At 42.1% G+C, this 20,499-nt stretch overlaps 1 protein-coding gene across 3 annotated transcripts in view; it reads right to left on the reverse strand.

Annotated features, from left to right (window-relative positions):
* GSK3B (glycogen synthase kinase 3 beta) overlaps positions 1–20,499 on the reverse strand; it is a 59,867-nt gene that overhangs the window by 7,072 nt on the left and 32,296 nt on the right. For 2 of the 3 annotated variants that reach the window (XM_083420326.1, XM_083420328.1), the window contains exons 6-11: positions 19,368–19,474; positions 17,199–17,296; positions 15,556–15,651; positions 8,396–8,434; positions 5,187–5,373; positions 1,349–1,447 (exon numbers count right to left, since the gene is read on the reverse strand). In XM_083420326.1, the coding sequence (XP_083276452.1) occupies positions 1,349–1,447; positions 5,187–5,373; positions 8,396–8,434; positions 15,556–15,651; positions 17,199–17,296; positions 19,368–19,474 (626 nt within the window). The remainder of the gene's footprint in view (positions 1–1,348; positions 1,448–5,186; positions 5,374–8,395; positions 8,435–15,555; positions 15,652–17,198; positions 17,297–19,367; positions 19,475–20,499) is intronic. The other variant, XM_083420327.1, reaches the window with a different exon arrangement.

Raw genomic sequence — 20,499 nt, forward strand, 5'->3', positions numbered from 1 at the left:
TATAGATTACCAATACATTTTTCATTCTCTGATGAATCTGTAATTGTCCCAACATACAACGGTATGCTCCTGAATGTTTAGGCAAAGGTTGGCTGTGCCATGCAGGGCTTGACCCACAGCAGCCCCTTCCCTGGGACGAAGCGGCTGAGGAGCGCCATCCCTCAAGGACTGCCTCTCTCCTGATGAACCTCCCAGGCCCTTCTTTGGGCCCCTCCTCAAGCGCTCCAGAGGGTGGGAATTTGAGAGCAGCCCTTTTCTGCAACGGCTTCCCCTTTGCGGAATTCTCTCCCCAGGGAGGTTTGGCCTGGCACCTTCTTTATACACCTTTAGGCGCCAGGCGACAATGTTCTTCTTTAACTAGGCCTTTGGCTGACTGACATCTGATACCCTTTAAAATGTGTTGTGGAAGGGGGGGGGAGTATCAGGTTGTCTTTGCTCTTATTTCTGTTAGGTATTTTGTGTTTTTTACGTTGTAATTTTATGTTGTGAACTACCCTGAGATCTACGGATATAGGGAGGTATACATATACAAGAAATAAATAATCACAATAGGATTATACATGCACCATAAAACCATGCCTCCCAATCCCATCCCAGGGAGGCGTCCCACAGAGAAACCATGGCCAATGGTATCAAAAGTCCAGGAGAACCAACTCCTGCTGTCTGGCTCCTGGTGTAGCTCATCCACTAACACAACCAATGCTTTTTCTGTCCCATAATGGCTGGAGCCAGTATTAAATGGATATGGATGATCTGTCTCATTCAGAGAAGCTTGGAGCTGAGAAGCGGCCACACACTCCAGCCCCGTGCCTAAGAATGGAATATTGGAGACTGGCCAGCCATTATCCAAAACAGAGGGGTTCAGGGAGGGCTTTTTCAGCAGAGGTCTTATCACTGCCACCCTGCTTTGCTGAACGGGTTCCATCGCCACCCTTACCCACTTGGTTAGTCTTCCTCAGCTGCTTTCATGAGCCAGGAAGGGCAAGGATCCTGCACACACGTGGTGGCCCTCACCCCTCTAAGAAACCTGTCCCCACCCTCAGGCTGCACTGTCCCGGTATCTGATTCTGCCCAGCTTGGGGTTTTTTTTAAGTACGGGTGTTGCAGAATGCTGATGAAATTGGAAATCTGGAGTGGAAATTGCTGGTGTTCCCTCATTCACCCCACGTCTGAAATGGAAATCAATCTAGCAAACACAGTTGGTATTGGCTGCTGGTTTTTTTCTTTTCAGTTCGCAAACAAGGTATGATCAGTAACTGAGGACACTCCGTGTCAGGGAAGACAGTTTGGTGTGGGGGGTGGAATAGTTTAGCAAGCAAAAACGTGGCAGGCATGAAGAAAGTCTCACCTGAGGCTGCTGGAACATTTGTTGGGGTTGAAGCAGCTGCTTGATTCCGAGCGTGAGCAGGTATGAGGGTCGAAGCCAGAGACGGATTACTTGACAGTTCTAGAAGGAAGTTGAAGAAGAGAGTATTTACAGCCAGCCCACAGGGAGCCTCTGCCAGTAGCTTCACAGTGTCTCCTATCCCACATCAGCCACATGGCCATGTGTGGCTAAGAATCTATGATTCTAACATGCTTTCCCAGAGTTGGAAACTGCTCAGACAACTTCACTGGGGAAAGACTGTCATCCCTTGCATCTTCTTTTCTGTTGAAAAGGTGTTTCTCTGCCATGACGTCTGCCAAATTGCCTATATTGCATTTCTTTTAATTTAAATTTCCCCCTTGTTGTTTTTGTACAGACTGTGTATTTGTGCATTTCTACACCCACACACCCTGCTCTTGGAACTGTGAGCTATTTAAAACAAACAAGCAAAAGGATTAGTACGATTACACCACTAAATCACACCAATAATGTTGAAGGGAAGCGAGTATGAACTATGAGATTGAAGCAGCTGGTATTATATTGCAATCACTCTACCTTCCAAATCCCTAAAAGAAACTGTCGTTATCAGTACTATTTCAGCTAGAGCACAAAAACGAACTGCTACAGACATGCCCTTGGAATGTGAGTTTCAAAAGAGTATTATAATTGCTTAATGACCTATGGGACCGCCTCTCCTGGTATGTCCCACAGAAGAACTTATGGTCTGCAAATAAAAACATCCTGAAGATCCCAGGCCACAGAGAGGTTAGGCTGGCCTCAACTAGAGCCAGGGCTTTTTTGGCTGCGGCTCCGATCTGGTGGAACGCTCTGTCACAAGAGACAAGGGCCCTGCAGGACCTGACATCCTTCCGCAGGGCCTGTAAGACAGAGCTGTTCCACCAGGCCTTTGGTCAGGGCACAGCCTGACCCCCTCCTCTGGCAATCTTTACAAAACTTTAGTTTATGGTTGCCATCAATTTTGATTTTAATTAATTTTTATAATGAAAGGTTTTTAGAATGTGGATTATTTTGATTGTTGTTAGGTGCCCTGAGCCCAGCTTCAGCTGGGGAGGGCGGGGTATAAATATAATTAATTTATTATTATTATTATTATTATTATTATTATTATTATTATTATTACTACTGCATTCTTAATATCCTCCACTATGGCTAGAACTGCATTAATATATTTAATTAAATATATTTAATTAAATACACACTAGATTTAATTATTAAACAAATCCATTACACAGACGGAAGTATGTGCTTTCATTAACAATTTTTTAAAAAGGCTTTATGGTGTTTTTTCCTTGAATGTTGCCAAGGGCCACCCAAAAAGGCCCCGAGGGCTGCAGGTTTTGACCCCCCTGGCCTGAAGAATGCCCTGGTGGAGACCAAAGATAAGAAGAAGGAGCTTCCCCATAAGATGGTGGAGAGGAAAAGCCAGGAGGTTCCCTCCATCCAGCCTTTTGTCCTTGGGCAATAAGGACACAAGGGCTACAGATCCCCTGGAACTGGGGGGGGGGGGGGTGATTTCTGGATTACTTATTTTTGAAGTCAATCACAATCTGTCTGCTGGTGGCTAGCCAGATCAAAACAGTTCTGACCGTCTAAATGGCTAACTGAACTCTCCTCTGTCTCTAACAACTCATAGAGACTAGATGCCCCAATATTCATGGGCAAAACTATCCCTACAATGGCAGTTTTTTTGAGAGCTGAATATGTTCTTGCTAAAGCACCTCCAGATAAACCTGAGCCACAACAAAGGTTGTCCTGCCTGCTTGCTTGGGCCGGAGCCAACTAACGCATCCCATTTGTGCAAGGGGTCTCTTCAGCCCCCTCTCCCCAAATCTCTGTCAAGTTGGGGAACCCCAATAATAGATTTAAGGGGCACATGGGTGGGGGGAAGAGGCAAGGGAGTCCCTTTGCGTAAGTGGAAATACTTCCTCTAATGACAGGCTTAGTAAAGGTAAAAGGTAAAGGGACCCCGACCGTTAGGTCCAGTCGTGGCCGACTCTGGGGTTGTGGCGCTCATCTCGCTTTACTGGCTGAGGGAGCCGGTGTACAGCTTCCAGGTCATGTGGCCAGCAGGACTAAGACACCTCTGGCAAACCAGAGCAGCGCACGGAAACGCCGTTTACCTTCCCGCCGGAGCGGTACCTATTTATCTACTTGCACTTTGATATGCTTTCGAACTGCTAGGTTGGCAGGAGCAGGGACTGAGCAACAGGAGCTCACCCCGTCGCAGGGATTTGAACCGCCGACCTTCTGATCGGCAAGTCCTAGGCTCTGCGCCAGGCTTTCACTATGTTGAATACAACCATTAATTTCCCCTCCAGCCTGCCATTTACAGAACAGCAGAAATAATCCAAGACATACCAGTGATTTTAACAATATTAGTTTGAACTGCCTCAAGTAATTCAGTCCTGAGATTAAGGCAAATTAAACATCCTGTTCAGAGCAGTGTTGTGGTTACTTTCATATATGCAGAAATGGAAGTTGGCATGGTGGGTCTCGGGTCAAGAGGAACTGGCAGAATTTACTGTTACCAATGGAACCAGGGAAGGAAGTACCAGAACCCAGAGTGGAGCAAATGCTTTACAGGCAGAAAAGGTGCATCTCAAGAGCAGCAGCATTTGAGCGCTTAGAAAATACTATCCCAGCACTCTCAGCACCCTTTAGAAACCTGACAGGTGGCCACGGCCCTTTCACTGACTTTAACATAGAAAAGAGTATCTTCAAATAGGGCTGCAATATTATTAACTGGCTAGGTTTTTTTTAAAAAAAAAAGCTTTAAATTAATTAATTAACATTAATAAAAATAAATGTAAAAGGTACTGGTGATTAAGCAGGTAACATTTTATTTTAAAAAATTATTTTCCATATAAAGGCAGCAGATGGCAAATATTACCTTCCCTCACAGGCAAGCATAAATGCCTCTTCCAATGCCTGCTTTGACACATAGCATCCTATAAAAGAAAATACGCTTCTTGCTTCCGATCTTTTTTAACCATGTGCAAATTAAATTGATATGTTAACTATAGTTGCCATAAATTGTTGAGCTGCTTCTTCTTTTTGGCAAAGCTGTTTGGCAAAATTGCAAGAAGAAAAATGCTGTTTTTGAGCTATTTTTATGGGAAAACAGCCCTGCCGACATGGGCAAATCCAGACGTATGGCAACCCTATGTTAACCGAAATGCATATGAGTAATTGTAATTGGGTTGCAGCCATCTTTCCAAAGAATCTGAACAATACAGGCCACAAAGTATGCTTCTGTTTTACAACCCCTAACAATTGTACAGTTCTTGAAAACATGTGCAAAGCAACTGCGAAAACATACTTCCTTAGCCTGCATTTCAGCCGATTCCCTAAATCTGGACTCCTGGATGTTCTAAGTTATATACTCAATTAGCTTATTAAATACGATTCCTGGTAAAAATGTGAACATGAGCAGTAGTCTCTATTCTTCCAAGAATATTTCAATCTTCTATCTAACAAGCAATTTCATCTATGACTAACTAGGAATTGAATGTCCCAGTAATAATGGCAATCATGACACAGAAGCACCAGCCTATTGAGATTATGGATGCGTATCTATGTCAAACAGCCTTTCTTCGATCAAGCCAGATTGACTGAGGGGTAAAGAAGTCTCTTTCTCAGACTTTTTAAAAAACCCTTTCTCTACACCTTCTCAACACAGTTCACGCTTCCAGCTGCCCAACATTTCTATCCATCCCTTCTGACCACTATTTGAGATGATGCCATCTTTGTGCCATAAGAAACTGCGGACACACAATCTTCCTTCGTGCCCCCAGACTACCTTGAGTGGTGAAGTTAAAGAGTGCAGGTTTCTCTCGCCCACTCGGTAATTTGATGTTTGGGTCCCGTAATTCATCAAAGAAGGAGTGTGCGCAGGCTTCCAGCGGAGTCAGGCGTGCCGTGGGGGTATATTCCAGCAGGCGGCTACATAGCGCTATTGCTTCTGGTGGAGTGCGGGGCCGGAAGACCTGCGGCAGAACAAGAGGGACAGTCCGTCAATACTCTTCTTTGCTCTTGTCGTTGAAGGACTGAGAATCTGAGGAACTAAACCGCTCAGAGTAGGAATTAGACATTAGTTTATAAAGTACTGAAGCTTAATCAAGCTTCTAGGGTTGAATGGTTAAGTGCAAGGAAGGTTGTTGTACTAAGGTGAAGTTACAAGGTCACAGGGTGGGGGGGAACACAAGACACAGCTGAGAAGAACTTTTAGGAAGAGAGAAATAATCCATTCCAAACATAACAGGAATGCAGTCGGCCATGCATATGGGTTGGAGGAGAGAGAAAAGCAAATGAGCAGGATTTTCTGAAGACCACGTTCTGAAGCATTTACTGAAAGCAAAACTTTTAAGCAACCAACTGGTTTTGTACTGGGTGTGGATTTATGCTGACTGGTAGGGACACTGATCAGGTCTCATAGTTTTGGTTTATCCTTTAATAATACACAGCAAGTAATTAATTAGGATAACTTCCAAATTTTAGGCGTTTGGGAGTATTGCTGAAGCGTACTCAGCCAGCTAGTTTTTCTCTCAGACATTTGCCATCGGAGGTTAGGTCAAACAGCATATATTTCTACTATTCACAATCAGTCTTTTGTCCACCAATGTTGCACTCCATCTACCTTCTCCTCTCTCACACACATAAAAATTAAATAACCACACATTCACAGGTTCCTGAAGCATTTTCTTTCACCTACGCTACAGGTGCAATACAGCTCATGAGCAAACAGTATATGTAAAATCTTGAGACAAGGGTGGGACAAAAACTGGCAAATCCAACTCACAAAACACAAAGGATGAGATTCAGTTGTGGCAGCTCACTTGCACGGTGGAAACCTGCGCTTGCAACGAGACTTTTGGTTCTACTTATTCCCCATCCCTGCACACACCCAAAATCCGCCCAGGAAGGATACTCAATCCTCTGGAGCAGATTTCGGGGTGCATGGAAGGCTGCTAGCGGAAAGAGAGGAAGGAGAAACCCCACCGAGGGGACGGATTCCCACGCATGTAAAGTTGGACCAAACCCCAAAGCAATAGCATATACCACATGCAAAATCAACTGCAAATCTGCTCAAACAGATTTTGAAGAGAAGATATTTAAATTCAGCAGAACATAAACTGCGTCAAGAATCTCCTCATCAGCAATAATGGTATAGGCTATTGGTGGGATTTATCAAGAGTTCTGAGTTCATACAGAAAGCTAGTTTACATATGTGAGGGAAAGTAAAAAAGCTGAAGAATTAAAAGACAAGAATTAAGTTAAGGTAGGCAAACGATCACATAAGCAAAACTCTTCTGCCGTGCCCAGATGTTGCAAGAACTATTAGACTGAACCAGGCTGTGCTTACTTGCATGCCTGGGACAACTGTGGGAATAAGTAGTAATACCATAGTCTGAAAGGAATCCTGTGGACCTCTAAAACAGACAATGATATCAGGCCCTCTCCTGCTCTCGCCTGCTCAGGCCAAGAGAGAAGCCAAAGCAAGTCCTCTCCCCCCGTGGACTGAATGCAGGGGTGCTCTGTTCAAGCCAGGAGGAAATGACCATGTTTCACAGCCATCGTTTTTCTTTACTCTTAAAAATCAAAACTACACACGTGTCAATGTAGTATCAACGTAGAGGAGAAAAACTGGTCTGGGAGAATCAACAGGGGAAGGAATGTTTAACTATTCCCTCTTGCAAGCTCACTTGTCTCCCCCGCCCTCAACTGGATTTGTGCTTAGTTCTAGTTTCAGAACCAGCTGCAGAGGGAGAAAGGAAAGGGCTAAGCAACCTCACAAAACACCTCTGAAAACTCAGCACTTCTCCTCCTCTTGCTGGGCTGGGAGAGGTAATGAGAAGCTACTGCAGCTGGCTTTCCTAGTACTACTCCGGCAGCAACTCCTGAATAGGAGACAGTGGCACCTGTGCCCTGACATACTTCTTGGAGCTACCTTTAAGTGCAACCTGTGACGTGGGTTTATCTTTTACATTTTTACCAGGTACCCCCTTCACTTACAACAGGGATGGGGAATTGGTGGCCCAGGTGATGTGGGACTACAGCTCACACTATCGCTGCACACTGGCTCTTCTGGTTGGAACTGATGGCGGATGGAGTCCAACAACAAAATATCTGGAGGACCTCAGGTTACCCATCCTAGAAGCAATTTCACTGCCACAAGTAAGAGAAAAGGGCTGTCCATCTGTGATTGTGGCAAGACCAAGTTGTGGGGTCATGACCGAGTTGTTGAAGCACAATAAATTTAAAAAACCACGTTTCATCTCATAAATTTTGGGGAAATCATCTCCATTAAAGAAGTTCAAATTCTTTTTTCCAGATACATAATCCATCAAGTTACTGAAAATCCCACATTCAAATCTCAATATACATTAAACCAAAACTTTCCCCAAATTTTATGAACCTCAAATATTGTCCTAGAGCTTGTCAAATAAAACTGTACCCCACCACCATATGAAATCAGGTGGAAATTCAATCTAAGGTTGAAATGCTTTAGGTATACTTGCCTCCTTTAAAATAAAATGATGCTTTGTATTTTTCTTCATTACTATCTTTAGATGAACTGCTAACTGTGGAACATTCCTTTCTTTCTTTCTTTTTTTACTTGTCTAGCAGAACTCAGGCTGACTCTATCTTTCACTCCTTCCATGAGTAAGCAAAAGCTATTCACACTTAATATGTCCTATAATGTACTGTAGCATGTATTCTAGCTTCACTATAACTGCAGGCCCTCATGAAGATCAGGTTGCCCTTTCTCTGCTGGGACTTGGAAAAAGTAATATGATACAGAATGTACTACATTAACAATGCCAGAAAATTGAAAGCCCAACCGCCGCAAGAAACTAGCAGCTAAAACCTGAACAATGTTGAGAGAGAGAGAGAACATTTGGCTCAGTGACCTCAATGGCTGCTTGGTGTCAACTCTTCCATCCTCATTTTTGCCTCTCCTCCTCCAACAATAAACCTGATGATATGAAAAAATATTTATGTACATACCCGTACTCCTGAGGTGAAATGTCCTGTTCCTGACGAGTCCTAAAGATGATAATGCAGTGAAATAATCCAAACAGGGGGAGTCAATCCAAAAGAATAGTCCAGCAAGGAAAAATATATCCAATATTATCAGAAATCCATGGTGATGGGGAAATATTAAATGTTTAATACAATTAGAACCTTTAAACATCAGTCTCCATAGCAGCAAGTCCAACTTTAAAAAAAATGATTTTGCAAGGGTGAGGCATAGTAGAGAAACATTTTATTTTAAATGCATGTTCCAATGCCAGTGACTTTAGTAAAAGGTAACAAAAAGATGAAATCAAATGTCTATGTAGAAGTAAAATTATACTGAATTTTCAATATTAAACTGCAGTCTTCTTCCCAGTCTTGGAGACAGATTTCCACAGACATGGGGGGAAACATGAGACATGCTCTCATGTGCAGACCACTCTTCTTTTTTCTTCCTCCCCTTGTCCCAAAAGCACAAGATGAGAAGTGTTTTTGAAACCGCACATGTAATAGATAAAGGTCTTTAAGATTCAGTACTAAAAATAACTATTTTAAATTTCTATAAGCTATGTGTGTATCAGGCCGCCGCGGATTATTCTTCATTTTGGATTGACTTCCCCGCCAATGGATTGTTAGTGTTTAGCTTTTTTGGCAGATATCTCTTTAGGATGCTTCAGGAACTGGACATGACATTTCAGAAGTGCTGGTAGGATCTTAACTCTCCCCGGCCCCTTGATTGTGGCTTCCTTCCTTACGCCCTCATGGCCATTTAAAAGGGGGGAGGATTTGTTTGGTTTTTTCTTTTACAAGCGCACACTGATAATGAAAGAAACACACTACCGTTGTTTAGCTCTTCTTACTTACTGCAACCTGTTCTACTGCCTTATTCACCCACCAAGAACTACATAGAAGCATACAAACAACAAACATTAAAAGCAAGGGACTGTCACAGTTACAGGTTAAGTGGTCGATAATACAGGTTGCCAACACTTAAGCACAATGGGCCGCATTGCAAGCTGGGGGTGGTTTCAGCGTTCTATTGTGCCTAGGTGCAAAAGGGCAGGTGGCAGAGTACGCTGTTAGCTGTGAACCGTCCTCACTATTATGTTTTAAGCATCATGGTTACTGTGTTTAATGTAGTTTTCAGTGAGGGAATTTCTGGGGCAAATAATCCGCGGATTATATTTTAGTCTGCGGACTAAAATTTAGCACTCGGTCTGAAAACCGGCCCGTCACAGTGAATCTATTGCAATCTAAAATAAGTCTTGGTGAAGGAAAGGAAAAGCTAAGAGCACAAAAGAGAATGCAATTGGGCAGACTAACCTTTAGTATGCAGACTAAATACGGCCAGATAGAATGCACAGGAAAGCCACACGCAGAAAACAAAAACTAAAATAAAACATGTGAACACTGATAGGAACTTTTCAAGTAACTTTTAAACTCCATTACTGGAATGAAAAGTTAAGAATGAAGAGATGCTATTATCACCATGTAAGTTGCTTTGGACTATTTTATAAATTAACAAATATAATTCAAGTAATCTTAAATGAATTGGTTAGGCAGAAAGTAGAGATGACAAGTTTCTAAATTCTGTTTTGAAACAGTGGATCACAATAATTTAGAAAGAAGTACTTTCTAAATTATTGTGATCTACTGATTCAAAGCAGAACTTATGCTTGAAAAGCGGGGGAACAACTCAAAACATTCATTATTGAAAAAAGGTGATTTCCCCCCCTTTCCCTATTATTTGTACAAGAGCTCTACTTCTCAATATATCATCAGGGCTGAATCAGTGCCATGGTGGGTCCTGAGATGTAGCAGACTCTTCCAACTCCAAACTCATGTACCTGACAGTTGTGCACACATATGAGCACACATGAAGAGTAGAAGAGGGCTACATCATGCACAACAAAATGCAGGAGAGAAGAAACTGCTACACCTTTCCCATGCTTCCTGAAAGCAAAAAACTTCCACCCCCTCCCCACCGACATGCATACATTTTGCAAAGGGGCCTCCCTGAGTAAAGGGAAATGGGGCTGCTGGTCCTGTTTCTGACTTCATGCAACTTCTGTGGCCCAACCGATGCCGAGGATGGACAGAACGGGCACTCTTGTAGCTCTCCACTACCCTCAGAAGCTCAGAGTTGACACCCAGAGGAGGGCATTTTCACATAAGCAGTCACACAAGCTTATACAGTCATACCTCGGGTTGCGAAAGTGATCCATGCGGGAGGCTCGTTCGTAACCCGCAGCGTTCGCAACCCACAGTGCTGCGTCTGCACATGCTTGTGATGCGATTCGGGGCTTCTGCACATGTGCAAAGTACAATTTAGCGCTTCTGAGCATGTGCTGAAACCCGGAAGTAACCCGTTCCAGTACTTCTGGGCTTGGTGCGGTCTGCAACCCACAGTGTTCGCAGCCCTAGGTATGACTGTAAACCAAAGTCTGTTTTTATTTAAAAGGAACTGACTATTCAAAACTCAGCCTATCTTGGGGCAGTAGGCTGTAAGTAGAAAGCCTAAGGGCCGTCCTCCAGGAGCCTGTGGAGAAAGGGTGGACAACTCCCCCCTTCCTCCTCCTCCCGGCCTCCCTCTCTCTCATTCACACACCCACCAGTAAATCTGGAGAAGTGGGAGCATGTAAGAAGACATGGCTGAAGCAAAATACTGTGCTGTGGAATCAATGTCTGCAGGGCTGTCCCAAGACACTCTGCTAAGGTGGACCACCAACCAAGTTATTTTGGCACCTGAGGCAGAAAATCCCTCTCATTCCCAGAAGCAAAAACAATAATAGAACTAACAATTTGCTGCCCTTTCATCACCCCCCCCCAAAAAATCAGCTGCCAGAGGCGGCCTTCTCCTAGTGGCAGCACTGGCCCTTTACGGGAGGAAAATGAAGTTCTAAGGACACATCTGTGTGACACCCAAAATGAAACTTTTGCATCTCTCCTGTTCTGCAGGTGGCAGAAAACATAGGAAAAAAGAAGATGCTTTCTGCTCTACATGGTTCCAGCCATCAGATACAGCCTTTGGGACTGCATGAAGGGGGCAAATGAATTTTGACCTGGTGCAATGAAGGTTTGTCACTTGCTTTGAGGAAGGCAAGGTCTCCACAAATGCACATAATGGGAAGTAGCAACTGTCTGTTTTCAGAGGAATCCCAAGCGGCGAAAAATGAAGCAGCAGGTGAATGCAGGTTGTTGAAACATTGCAGGGAGAGACATCATGATGCAAAGCAGTGGGTCCTGAAGAGGAATGCAAGGGTGCGAAGGCACCTCATTTGCTTTCTCTCTCAGGTAGTGGGGCAACCTAAAGGAAGTGCCTGTTATAGGACTAGACAATAACAGCTATTAAGAAGAGGGAGGGAGGCACCCTGCAGCTAAAAATCCATAGTGCCAGTAGTCTTGCACACAAAGGTTACCCAACCTACAAAATGAGAGGCTGATGTGTAACCTATTTATTTAGTTAAAACATTTCTACCCCACCTTTTGAGTAAGATACCCAAGGTTGTGCAGAATAACTAAAGTCAACAAAACAGTCATTGCAACAATAAGATCAAGGAACACAACAGCAAATAAAATAAGTAGCTGAAAGGCCAAACATTTTGGTGAAAATAAAACATGCCAGGAAAAATGTAAATAATAACGTTCCGTGCACCACACTAAATACTCCAAGAGGAGCTAAAACACTTTCTAGGGGTGGCCAATAATGACTTACCTGGAACCTAAACCCTGTGGACTGGGATAATTTTTGTTGTTTTTACTAGGAGTCTTAATTAATACAAGCCCTAGGAGCACACGGTTATCCGAGGGCCACAGGACCTCAATTTCCCGAACCTAAAACTAGGGGTGGGGAGGAGGAAGCAGGGGTAACCCTGCCACTGGTCAGAGACCTTTCTAACGAGAAGAACTCTGGACTCATGGTCACCTGATGGAATACTTTGGTCCTGACCTGACCAGTTCAACCAGCGTTCAGACTTTCTTGGATGAGCTCCAATTTCCGCCAAGCAAGGCATACTTCTTATCGGTCTGGCAGGTGGGCTTGTTCCAATGGTGCCTCCCTTTGCTACTGTCTCCCCCAACCTTATGCCCTCCTGGATTGTGGATTTATCAGTTCATTTACTTCATTGGCTCCCTCTGTGACCCAGTAAGATTCCTATGTGTAGAATGTCTTTCGAGTTACACTTCCATATGCTCATTCTACAGTAACTTTATGGGGTAATTTGGATGTGAAAATGAAGAGGAAGTCCTTAGTGAAAGAATTGGGTTGACAGCCAGATACCAGTTAACAGCATCAGATTGAGAACATTTGCCATTTCCAATTTTGCGGTCTAGCTGCCACTTACCACTAGAGCTGAATCACCGTATCTTCAACTGCAGCTCCTTTTAGTGTCTATTTAGGAAATGTCAGATTTGAGTGCCTTAATGTCTCCTATTTTTGCTGGAAGAAATAACTGGATCTTCACGGAAAACTAATAGAGCGTTCTATTCATTCTATTAATGAAACACTGCTTTATCATCTATTTGGCTGTTTCTTTAATTTTTAGCCAAAACTGAGTCAACAGAACATGATGTTTCTGGTATGCTGGACTCCACCGTGCCTTTGTAGGAAGAAATGATGTAACACTGAAAATGTTTTGAGGCATACAATGTGGTCATGCTCCTATGGTGTCTTCTTTCTGGCCAGAAACTATTGTTCATATTAATGTTGTCTGGGATATTTGCAGATGATCACACACTCTTAAATTATATCCTTGAGGTATGGTGACTAACAGATGGACAACAAAAGTGAATTCTGTGAGCCTTTTGGTGGCCAAAAGATTAAATTGCAAGGTTAAAAGTCTAAACATCCACTATGTACCACTCAGTGGTCTGAAGATCTCTCCCTTTATCTGAGCACATGGTTTATAACTATTTGGACATAGGAACTGCTTATATTAATCTATACATTTAAATTAGGATTGATGTAATATTTGTATTATCAATGTCAACTGCCTTTGTTTGTTTTTTCTCCTTTCTCTCTATTATATTTTCAAGTTTGTTTTTAAATTGCCCCGTGCAACAAAAATTACCAGAAATCTACAAAGAAGGCTTCTAAATTGTTATGGCAGCAATTATAGCAATGAACTCTCAGTGCTCTAGCCACAGTAACAGAGGAAACATGGAGTAAGACTCCACCTACTGACCTGAAGATAAAATTAACCGGGCCATTAAAGGCTTTAAAAGTAAAATTGTAGTGCCTTGAACTGAACCTGCTACATGTTTCCTATACCCATGTTGAGCCTCACGAACTATCTACCAAGGATGGCTTCACACACATTGTGTTGGATAATTGTCATGAAATCATTTTTTAGTGAGGACAGGGTGCAACCAGCTCACACTTAAGGAGCTCTTTCACATAGAAAATAATCCCACTGAAAGCACAGAACCTGTTTGTCCCCAAATGAGCTGACCTCTTAAGCATCAACATTTCTACCTTGCCTGAATTCTTAAGTCAATTTAATTGCCCCCATCCAGTCAATAAAAGGCATTCAAGAAACCCTCACTATCTGGATTAGATGAAAATGAAAAACAGAGTTGGGCGTCTTCAGCATACTTATAATGTCACATCCCAAAACGTGCTTGTCTCTTCCAGCAGCCACAAATTTCAAAAGAATTAAATACTATTGGGTAGAACAGCAGTCACTCAATATTACCCTCAATTTTGCTCAGACAGGAGTGGAACTATCAGAGTGCGAAGCCTGAATACTGACAGCTTCCAGCAACCATATAGCGTACAATCCCCACAACCTTTGTTGCAGATGGTAAACCACCACAACAAAAGTGATTTCTATTCTGTATTCTGCCCTAATTCTGGATTGATATGGATCATGGAGATAAATATAATCCAAGGGTCACTGGAATTGCAACCCTGCTGCCTACCCATCATCTCTCCCTCCAATTTTGTCCTCAAAATTGATTTCAGCAAGACCCTCTCAGTTAAGAGGACATGTCTAAGCTTAAGTTGTCCGAGGACTAAATATATGTAGGAAAACACACTCTGTCCCATTCACAGCTGCAACCCTTCCCTCCAGAAGAATAATGTGGCAAGGGGGAGAAAAGCCTGCCCTGGCATCCACAGCAGAGATGAGGCAACTGCAGAGCTTGCTTCTCCCCACCCTGCTCTAAGTGAGCTGAAGAGAAGCTCACACTGGTTTCTGCCACTTTACAGAGAACCAAGTACTAAGAGGTGTGTGGATGTATGTTTTTTGCTTGTTTATATTTGTACTGTGATACTTCCCTGTGAGGCAGGAAATGATTCTATTTTAATTCTATTGCTCACCTAAAGAAAAAGAATCATATAGGTTCATAATACATCAGGCCCTGCTTGTCTCCTTATTGGTGTGGACAACAGCTATAAACATGAATAATAAGGCTCTCTATTCATTTTTCTTTTTGATTAATAGCCAGAACATTCATGACAAATGTGATATAATAACATCACCAAATTTTGTATAGTGAAGTGCTACTACTGTGGAGGAATCCAGTCGATACTTCTTTCCTTTCTCTCCCTACACACCTCACTTTTCTTTCACCCCCTCCAAAAACACTCAGCTTTCCATAGCCACAATGAGCATTCTTAACCCTCAATGGGCTTTAATTCCTAAATTTGTTTCATAAGTCTACAAGCCTTGGGGCTAACCTGAGCATACTGCAGCCTCCCTCTTGTTCCTCAGTTACTTTGTTTCAGCTAAAATCCTGTCAATATTCACCAGCTGAATCTCCTGTTAAACAGGGTGAAGCTAATCAAGTAATAAGGCACCCTGAAACTTCCATATTTACACAAGACTTCACACACACACACACACACACACACACGAGAGTTGGCTATGAAGAATAAAGGGTTGGATTCCCAGTACATAGGTAGGAGGGGTGGGATGTAAAGGAAGGTGCAGTTGAAAAGAGAAATATGTGTTTCACCCCACCTGACTGGAAGTGTCTTCCAGTTACAGTAGCAAAATTACTATTGTGAACATGGTTAAAATACTCGCATTAACATTTATAGGACCACTGAGTAATAGCGCCTTGGTTTGCCCATTAACTTGTAAAGATTAATGTATGGATCTCAGCGTATCCTCTCCAGGCACCCCCTACTAGTTCAAACAGGCTCTCACCTTAGTCCATGGATGTGCCTTAATCTGGGGAAATTTAAATTCAGTGTAGTTTGGATTCATTTCTCTAATCTGTTCTCTTGTAGGAGTTCCAAGGACCTAGAAAATAGAAAACGTGGTCTATTAGCACCTTGAGACAATGTAGCTACTGCAGCCAACATCTGTAGCGCGCAGCACTTATAGTAAAAGGAATGGATGCAAACAGGAACCGCACATCTAGGGATCTCTCCAACTGCGGCCAAGTTTACATTTTAATCACTGGCTGTATCTCTTACTATTCCCTGGAGTACCGATCACATAATTAATTCAAATGTATGTAGGACTATGCACCATAATTAACATTATGCAGACCATCTCTGAAGCACTTAGATAATTTTGTACAAAATGCACTTTAGATAAGCCAAGTGCTACCTTAAACATACTTTATTTTACTACCAACAAAAACAAGAACCTTCATATGAGTACGTTCTATATAAGAAATGCCCTTTTTTTCTCCTCATGGTGTGTGAGTGACGGATGATTTGTGTCCAGCTCCGTTAAAAAACATTGCCTTTGAGGAGATACAGCCCTATCTGCAGCATCTGATCACAGCAACTCAATCGCAGAATGTATATTCTACGAGACCTATTCAGACCTGCATTTGCAAGCACAAAAGTTGTATAAGGAGCCAAAGCACACAGCATGTTCTACAATGTGGACATGTTAAGACTTAAAATTTTGCTGTCAAGAGAAGATGAACACTGAAGGACAACAGCTGTAGCAGAAACTCCTACAGAATGAATTTCATTGGATATACACCAAGAGATCTAAATGAAGAACTAAACTGAATATGATGAACTGAACAAAATCTATTATTTTTGTCTGCATGAGAACAATATATCTGTGTGCATTTATATAAGTTTGACCATTGAATTTTGTGGAGAATGATTTTGTTCTGTCAATGACAGATTGAAAACCACCTCTTGACGCTGATATAAGCCGACCTAGTTTCACAACTTATCCTCTACGTTCCTCAATTCCAGGCATGCAATTCCTTTTGACAACTTCTCTGGCCCTGATATCTATCACATGTAAGTTACAGGGCTCTGTTTTTTGAAGTTGGATTGCGGGGACACACAACCAACTTAGAATTGGGTCAAAATACATTGAAGGAAACTTCTGAGTTGCAGCAAATACACCTGCTTCACAAATAAGCAGAAGGTTTCACTCCTTTCCATAGCTAGGGAAGACTGCTTGCTACTGGATCATGTCACAATTAAAGAGCAATGAACATTGTGAGGGTGTGGGGAGCAGGAATCATTATGTCTGGCCATTTGGTAGTGATTCCAATACGTATTTTTACACTTTTAGATACGTTTTCTGTTTTATATTTATTACTTATTTAGGTTATTCATATCCTGCTTTTCATGGTAGAAAGATACACAAAATGGGTTTCTTGCATTTCTAATGTAGTGAAGCGACTCTGAGTGTCCTATGTGCAGAAGGGGTAAAAATGACTTATTTACTTACCTGGAAAATAAAAGCCAGTATCACATTTACTTTTAAATAAAAGGAGGGTTTTATATAAACCAAAGTTACATTAAAATTACTATTATTTCATTTCCAATTTAAAATGATGCCCAAATAATAATAAAAACCCCTCATACCTTGATTATTTCCACCAACTGATCTACACCACTGTCGCCTGGAAAAATTGGTTGTCCTAGCAACAGCTCTGCCAATACACAGCCTGCAGACCAAACATCTGGAGATGGGGGAAGAAACATAGGAAGATATTGTGGGTTACATATATCCATTTTCTCTCACTCTATATATATATATGCACACGCACACGCGCGCACACACACACACACAGTATAAATAGAAATAGAAACAGAACAGTAAGGCTTACTTTACCAGGTAAGCATTTAGGCTGCTGCAGAGAAGCACCGACAATGTTCATACAAATGGTACCTTATATGAATCTGTACCAGGTCTAAACTTGCAAAGCAAAATTATATACAAAAGTAACTCAGTAAGACGGTGCCAGTGTTCTTTTCAGATTTTGCCAGTTTCCACACGCCCCTCCTCTAATATGAAATTCATTCTATTCAATAGATATTTCCATTTGCATCTCCATGCTGCCGCTCACACTCCCACTCACTCCCATTTCAGACCCTGAGGCCTTGGCTCACCACCTTCCTCTCCAACAACATCCCAATGCTCTTCCCTGGTGATTTCAACATGTGTGGTTCTTTTTAAAATGTGCTTTTAGTAACAAAATATTACTCAATATCACAGAGCCATTATTGGTTAGAGTGTTGGACTCGGAGCTGGAAAACCACGGTTCAAATGCCCACACCATCAGGAAGCTCACTGGGTTACCTTGGGACAGGTGCACACTCTCAGCCTAACCTACCTCACAGGATTTTTGTGAGAATAAAGTCAGGGAGGAGAACTATGTATGTCACTTTGAGCTCCTTGGAGGAAAAGTGGAATATAAATGTAACATAAATAAATAAATAAATAAAATGTTTATATATACAATGTAAAACTAAAATCTCAAAAGAGGAGGAAGGCATTGTGCATTCTGGCTTCAAAGAAGACAACTGAACACTCTTGTCTACAATACGGTATTGTGGCAAAGAAAGCCAAAGTCACTTTTTAGGCTGCCGGAAAAGAAGCCTAGTTTCCAATATTTTAGAAAGAACAGTGCTGCTCCACCAATACTGACAAGATCGCAAGTAGAGTACTCTGCTTCAGTCCCAGGTATATGTTAGAAAAGCCGTCCCCAATCTGGCGCCTTCCAGATGTTTTGGACTACAACTCCCATCAGCCTCAGCTAGCAGTATGCATTAGAAGAATGATCCTGCTATGCTGGAAAGGGTTGATGTGGCATGCTGAAAATGATTCAGGAAACAGCAATGATAAGGCAATGGACTCATTAACTGGAACGATGCATTTTCAAGTGACCACATAAGCTAACCATATCAGCTAGAAAACTGAAGATTTCACTTATGTAATAAATAATGGGTGGATCATGGCTGACATTCTGCTTCTTATATTTCTGTCTCATTTTAAATGCAACATGGTAGCAAACTGGATTTATACTGAGAGACCCAGATTCAAATCCTCAAGCATCCATGAAGGTCACTGGATAATTATGGACCAGCATCACTATTTCTCAGTCTAATTACTTAACAGTGTTGTTGCAAGGATAAGAACTGAGAGAGAAAGGCCATGTACATTGCCCTCAGCTCACTGGAGGAACGGCAGGATTTGTAAAATATGCAATTAATCAATCCAATAATCTCTATGCCAGTCCAGGGTCTGATGCCATAAACGTTCCTGCAGCAGACTTTGGGTAACCTTTATGCCTTTTATAGTTGGGCTGTCTCACTACAAAGCATAGCTTGCATCCTGCAGAGAAATAAACAAAGGTGGCATTGTTGATATGGCAAAAAAAAAGAAAAAAAGGATCAGAAAATGCCACGATGTCACACAGAAATAGAGGTGGAAGGTCCTGAATACTAGAATTTGCCTCAGCACCATTTAACAGGATGCTGAAAATATAGCAGATGAGAATCTTTTATCTTGATGTTCAGGTTGGTTTTATAATGGAACCGCATGGGTCACCTACAATTCATTGCAAATACTGGCTCTCCGTGTGAACTGTAGCTTTGGGGGGGATGGAAGTGCAGTGCTCCATAATAGCTCCTCAACAGGAAGATTTTAAGCGGTTTGGTTGTTGTTGTATTTCAGGATAGTTGCGATTGTGTAGTCTACCATTCTGATCACATAAAACATAAATATTTTAAAAATAAATACACACATACCTATACTGGAGGTATAATCTGTAGCTCCAAAGATCAACTCTGGTGCCCTATAGTACCGAGAGCAGATATAAGAGACATTAGGCTCTCCACGAACAAGCTGTTTTGCACTAGACATGAGGAAAGAAAAAGGAAGACGTTATTTTTTAAAACAAAAACATGCAGTGCCATTAAACATACAAATGTTATTTTGCTTTAAGATGAACCTTCATTTGCAGCTCTTCACTACGTAGACCTCCTGTTGCATAATACCTTTTCACTTTCCCAAAGTCTGGGAGAAGGCACAGATGTTTAGGATCAGGGGCAACAGAACCGCAGAATCCGAACTACAGAAAAGGCCCAACATCTTTAACAACAGCATGACAGCTGTGTTATCAAAATATTCTGTCTCATTATGAATCTAATTCAGAAAAGGATACCATTGCTATCACATTCAACAGACAGAGGGAGTTAAAACATCATGAAACACATTAACTGTGTTTTAGCTTCCTGGTCTTTGCAATACAATGTACCACAAGGTAAAATCTTGTCCCCAATGCTGTTTAAAGCTATATAAGGTCTATGGATGAAGTCCTTAGGAACTGGGGGCAAAGTGTCATCACTGCTCTACTTCGCCATAACACCTGAGTCACAAGGGGTTTTGCATGATCTGGGCCATTCTCTGGGTGCACTGCTGGACTGGATGAGGGCCAATAAACTGAGCTTAAACCTTGGAAACAAAGAGACACTCTGGGTTAGTAGTTCCCATGCCCACAAGACACATCACAGCTAGGCTACTGATGGGGACAGACCATGGCCAGAGCATAACTGCAGCGCTCAAAAGTCTGGAGCGCTCAAATGTCTGCAGCGCTCAAATGTACTGGCTGCCCGTACATTACCAGGCCAGGTTCAAGGTTTTTGTATTCATTTAAAAAAACCCTTAAAATGCTTAGAGACTATTGCATTTAAGTGGTATAGAAATTGTTCAAATAAAATAATGAATTCCCCAGACACTTCAATCATTAATTCTTCTATTGTCCTGTATTGGATTAGAAATGTCCTTATGCTGTCAAGTCTTACAAATTTCAACTACTCCATTAGGCACTAAAGTCCATCTAATGACCTGCTGGGGTCAAGAGGAGGGGTAGTCAAATGT

The sequence above is a fragment of the Podarcis tiliguerta genome (assembly GCF_965153285.1).
Source record: "Podarcis tiliguerta genome assembly, chromosome: 17".
Lineage (NCBI taxonomy): Eukaryota > Metazoa > Chordata > Lepidosauria > Squamata > Lacertidae > Podarcis > Podarcis tiliguerta.